The 6,168-nt window shown below is 38.4% G+C and overlaps 1 protein-coding gene across 1 annotated transcript in view; it reads right to left on the reverse strand.

The window, feature by feature from the left end:
* The window catches only part of RNF168 (ring finger protein 168), a 34,525-nt gene that overhangs the window by 14,915 nt on the left and 13,442 nt on the right, over nucleotides 1–6,168 (reverse strand). Inside the window, exons 4-5 of the mRNA XM_004712329.2 lie at nucleotides 2,953–3,074; nucleotides 478–538 (exon numbers count right to left, since the gene is read on the reverse strand). Of these exons, the coding sequence (XP_004712386.2) occupies nucleotides 478–538; nucleotides 2,953–3,074 (183 nt within the window). The remainder of the gene's footprint in view (nucleotides 1–477; nucleotides 539–2,952; nucleotides 3,075–6,168) is intronic.

The raw sequence follows: 6,168 nt of genomic DNA on the forward strand, positions 1-6,168 counted from the left end.
TTCATTTTAGTCTAATAAGCTTTCAAATCTATAGCTATCTATCTATATATGTTCCTTTTCTCACTAGTATTTTAAATTCTATACCACTGACTGGATTAATGATGCTATTATTAGAAATATCAAGTGCCCCCTCCAGGTTACCTACATTATTTCTCAAGAAGCTGATACCCCTGCCTGTATTGTTCTCAAACTTAAGAACGATTGTGAGGCTGGCCTAGAATCGGACAGCGTTTCCTTCTGTTGTACAAACAGAATGAGTCAGAATCAACTCACCAGCACTTAACGACAACGAAGTGACCAGGAATGTATATGAACCATAGATATATGAATGAATTTTTGAGTTTGCACTTAATCTTAAATCTTAATTTAAGAACAATTAGCTCCTAACATTTGGCCCCACTCAATACCTGCTCTCAGGAAGTGATCAATGAAGAAATAGGTGCTCCAGCAAAGTATGGTAAAGAAATCCGCTCGTACCCGTTTATTAGAAAGAATACTGCCTGGGGCCTTAAAGGCTTCTTTAAAAACAAGCTGCCATCTAAGTGCACAAAGAAGCTCATTTGATCCAAGAATCGCAAAAATAAAATCCAAGACCAGAGGAAAGAAACTGTGTTACAGCTTAAATTCTGAACACCTGGTTCGCAGAAGGTTCCGAATGGCAGTGAAGGCCTTAAATCCATTTGCAGAGGCTCACTGAACTCGCTTAGGCCATTTGACCAAATATGTGAATAGTTTTGTCCTCAGAGTGGAAAATGGATTACTGAAAACATAGTTAACTTAAATTTAACATCGTACTTGTTTTCCCCTTGATTCATTTTTAACTGGGCTTTCTACTGCAATAAACAGCTGTACTTCGAAACCCACATGGGATCGCTGAGTCAGCAATGACTTGATGGCAGTGAATCTAAGTTTTTATTATTTTTAAGTTTTTATGTGTACTGTTTTTTGTTGTTGCTAATGGGTCTTTTTGTATGAAATTCAGGATAAGTAAATCTAGAGAAAGTAACTAGTAGATTCTTAGGGTTATGATTGGGATGGTAGGTTATGATTGGGATGGTTAGGTAGAAGTAGAGAGATAATAACAATGGATATTTCTAGGTTTCCAATTCTGTTCCACTGATTTATGTGCATGTCCTGTACCAATACAAGAACAAGTAATTTTGATTACCATAGCTATGTAGTGGTAGGTCTTAAGATCTGGATATGTGAAACCTTCAACTCTGTTCTTTAGAAGTTTTTTTCCCATATAAAAATGGTGAAGTTTTTCCATCTCTTTAAAGAAAAACATTCGAATCTAGATCAGAATTGTATTCTATCTGTAGATTGCATTGGGTAGTAGTGATATTTTTACAATGTTAAGGTTTCCTATGCATGAGTATTGTATAGTCTTCCATTTATGTACCGTATATACTCAATTATAAGCCGACCCGATTATCAGCTGAGGCACCTAATTTTGCCACAAAAACTGCATAAAAATGTTCTGACAAGGAAGAGACAGCCAGTCAGGGTGTAGAATTGCACCAATGAAACATACAACTTTCCTCTAGTTGTTGAATGCTTCCTCCCCCCACTATCACGATGCCAATTCTACCTTACAAATCTGGCTAGACCAGAGGATGTACACTGGTACAGATCAGAGCTGGAAACAGGGAATCCAGGAGAAATAAATCTCTCAGTGCTAATAATGTGTGTAGCAATACCAGGAGGGTAAGGGGAGGGTGGTGGAGAAAGAGGGAACTGATCACAGTGATCTACATATAACCCTCTCCCTGGGGGATGGACAAAAGAAAAGTGGGTAGAGACCCCCGACAGTGCAAGACATGAAAAAAATAATTTATAAATTATCAAGGGTGAGTGAGGGAAGGGGGAAATGAGCTGATACCAAGGGTTCAAGTGGAAAGAAAATGTTTTGAGAATGATGATGGCAACAAATGTACATATCACAATGGATGTATGTGTGGATTGTGATAAGAGTTGTACGAACCCCCAATAAATTTTTTTTAAATGTGCTGAAAAACTCAGCTTATACACGAGTATATACAGTAGGTCTCTTGCTTAACTATAGTAATCTTTGTGTAGTTTTCTTTGTATAAGTTTTTTGTTCCTTATGTTCTTCAAGTCTTAATAACGGTTCAACTTTTCCACCTATATGTTACTTTGGAAAAAGTTAAGTCCTCACAAAGGCATAAATTTTACTTCCTACTTACTGATAAAAGGAGCTGTGGAGAAACTAAATCATTCCAGTGTTGACTACCACCTTGTTCCATGCTTTTTATACAATAAACCAAACCTGCTTGGGCCGAGTCAATGCTTACTTTTAATACCTTGATAAAACAAAATAGAACTGCCATGTAGTTTCCAATGCTGTAAATTTTTACAGAAGCAGACTAATACATCTGTCTCCCGTGAAGCTGCCGGCGGGTTCAAATTGGTTGGCGTTGTAGGCAAGTGCTTTAAACACCTGGGTTCCTTTTTTGTATGACAGGAAGAACTATGACACATAACCTGGGGAAAGGTGAGTGTGAGAATGATCGAGATGCACAGATCCATTCATACACTCCTTCAACGAAGATGGCCCTACCTGGAAACCGCTTCCTCACAGGATTATAGAACAAGGGACAGAGGTGTCCAATTGGTTCATATTGAACAAAATAAAAAAACATGGAGATCTCACACTGAGCTATCAAGATAAAAAGTGTAAATCTGCCAAAATGAGTGTCTGGATGACTAGCCTGCCATCACATTTCTCTTTGCAGCAGCCAGGAAAATAAGTTGTTGATCTAAATACGGTAGCGCCTTTATTTTTACTTTATACCAGTCTCAGATTGAACTGGAGAGTGTCATGCAGAGCCTACACACCAAACCTTAATCATCAGTGGTCTATATGAACAAGTAACACTGGCAGATAGCAGGTGTTCAATAAATGACTAATAAATAGAAATGTTCACTTACTTCTGAATACTTCCAGTGTTTTTTGGACGATTCTTATTTTTCTTTTGTGACTTGACTGTGACTGGATTAGACTTCCTGGAATTCAAAGGAGAATCCAAGACACTTTTCTCACAGAAATTGTTCTGCAATGACAGGAAAAGCATAAGAAACATGAAAGAAAATATTGCAAAAAATAACTCAATTTGACTAATTAATCCAAGATCCATGGTAGAATTTTTAAGAATTATAATCACACTTACATTCTATTCAACCTTTGAAAAATATTGACTCTGCAAAAATTAGTATAAACAAGATTAAGTTAAAAAAAAAGATGAAGTTCATCCAAGTTGGTCTAAATTAGCCCCATTTTTCTATGTATTTTTAAGCATAAGAAGTGCACATACTGAATATATTACCTGATAATTTATGATGATCGGCTATTTCACGTCAAAACTACCCTATGCAGAGGCTCCTATGAAGACCTATATTGCTTTCAGGATTAAAAACAGCATAAACTAATGTAAGTGCAAACACAAGTTAATGCAAGACTGGTTAGAAATGTTTACGACCAGTCAGCATTGTGCTAGTTTTTCTAATAAATGAAATCATCCCCTATCATTATAACTACCTTAAATCTATAGAAGATCACTCAAGAACTATGCCAGGAATAAAGTTTATTTAAAAATTTTAATTTGGGGCTTTAAGAAGCATACCAGTAAAATCACAGATATACCACTCTCTTTTTAAGTTTTTTACTATGCAATCGAAAAAGCTCATATAAATAGCCTTAGATCACCAAATTTTCGTTAGCTAACCAAATTATTCTAAAGTATGAAGAAATTTACTCGTAATTTCACACAAAAATAAGCAGGATTAAATACTGGCTCTTTAGAGATAGATAACCCTAAGTAAATTAATAAAACCAAAATCTGCTGCCTCTTTGATCCTGACTCACAGTGGTCCTAAAGCGCAGAGCAGAACTGCTCCCCAGGGTTTCTGAGGCTCAGGACTGTTACAGCAGCAGACTGCTACAGCTTTCTCCTGTGGAGACGCTGCGGAGGTACAACAGCCCAAACTCTTATCGGCACCAAGTGCTTTAGCCACTGTGCCACCAAGACTCTATAACACAACAAACAAAAGAAATCCACCACCATCGAGTCGTGATAGGTAAAGCTGACCCTAATTTCTCATTTACATTTTTCCCTACTTCCATTTGTTCTTCTACTGGTCGCTGTCATTTAACTTCCTAATTATGTACCACTCTAAAACGATCCTAGTCAAAATTTAAAAAATTTTATTGGGGGTTCTTACGGCTCTTTTAACATTAACTGTATCAAGCACATTTGTACATATGTTGTCATCATCATTTTCTAAACAATTTATTTCTGTTTGAGCCTTTGGTATTAGCTCCTCTTTTTCCCCTCATTCCCCCACCCTCGTGAACCCTTCATAAATTATAAATTATTATTATCTTCATCATATCTTACACCGACCACTGCGATCGGAAACCCCCTTTCTCCCTACCCTCTTGGTATCACAACTCCCATATCTGTTCCTGAGGGGGTTATCTGTCTGGATTCTGTGTGTCGAGAGCTCTTGTACCAGAGTATACATTTCTGGTCCAGCCAGATACATAAGGTAGAGTTCGGGTCACGATACTGGGGGTGAGGAAGCCTCAAGGAACCAGAGGAATATTGTGCTACACTGCACCCTAGTTGACTCATCCCTTCTGTGTGACCCTTCTGTAAGGCGATGTCCAATTGTCTATAGATGGGCGTTCGCATCAATATGATTGTTTGTTTTGGGTCTTCTGATGCCTGATAACCTGATCCATCGACATCTCATAATCACACAGGCTTGTGCCCTTCTTCCATATGGACTTGCTGCTTCTCTGCTAGATGGCCACTGGTTTAATTTCAAACCTTTAAGACCCCAAATGCTATATCTTTTGACAGACAGGCACCATCAGCTTACTTCACTACATTTGCTCATGCACTCATTTTGTCTGCAGCAATCGTGTCAGGAGGGTGAGCATCACAGAAGGCCAGGTTAATAGAACAAAATGTTCTTGCATTGAGGGAGGGCTTGAGTAGAGACCCAAAGCCCCCCACTTCCTCAGTATATTGTGATACAGATATATGTACATAGGTCAATACCTCTATTTTTATGAATTAATACATTTACATATGTACACAACTATGTTTCTACCTCTATTCATAGCTTTGCTTCATAGACCTTAACTCTTTTTGCTTTTTCCTTCCTCCTGCCCCACTATCATGCTCACCCTTCATTTGCCCCTCAGTAATTCCCCTGGGTAGATTACTGTTGCTCCAACACCACCAGGGCCCCTATACCCCACCTCACCATTGATTTTAATTCCCTAAGTGTTCCCCTGTCCATGGCATTGTTTGCTCACTGCTCCTTGCCCCCTGCCTTCTCCTGCCCACAGTCCCCCGGGAACCATCGGTCAGTCCCACTGCTTTCTCCTTGGGCTTGCTTCTCATACCTACCTTATATAGGCAGACAAAACAAAAAGAAAACAGAAGATCGAAGATTAAAAAATATCCATCCATAATTCCACGTCTGTCTGCTGACCTTAATGACTATCTCCCCACCAGTCCTGGGGAGCTCTGGGTACTGCCCCTCCTAACCTGTCTATTCAAAAGATGAATTTTTAAAAGGTAAATAATCTACAACTTGAGTATATTATGAATGTCAGTCCTCTAAAAAGGGAAAAATTTTAAAAATCCCTATGCTGGTTAAGAATGCTTTAAATATTGTTTAAAAGCATAGTCGTAGTTTATGGAAGCTCTCACATGAGCGCATTTAGGACTGAGTGCATGCCCCTCGAGGCTCTGAAGCTGGCATTCTGAGAGCCCCTCCCCCTAAGACTCTGACTCAGTAGACTGAGAACTTGTAATTTGAAAAAACAGCCCAGGCAATCCTGCCAGGCGCTTTGAAAGCACTAATTCCCATTTTATCTTCTGCCATTTAAAATATGTAATTTATCATCTGTCCTTAAAATGTACAGCCTTAGAAACTCTATGGGGCAGTTCTACTCCATCCTATAGCCTTGAGTCAGAATTCAACTTGATGGCAACAGATTGGTTGGAAGAATAGGAGAATTTCGTGTTTCATGTCAAGTGATATATACATTAATACAATGGAATATTATACCACCCTTTGAAGAATTTAAATAGATTATATGTTGTAGTATGAAAAAAACTCTAAGTTTTA

Source organism: Echinops telfairi, unplaced genomic scaffold, assembly GCF_000313985.2.
Source record: "Echinops telfairi isolate 266 unplaced genomic scaffold, ASM31398v2 ScPeMD7_17;HRSCAF=63, whole genome shotgun sequence".
Taxonomy (NCBI): Eukaryota; Metazoa; Chordata; class Mammalia; order Afrosoricida; family Tenrecidae; genus Echinops; species Echinops telfairi.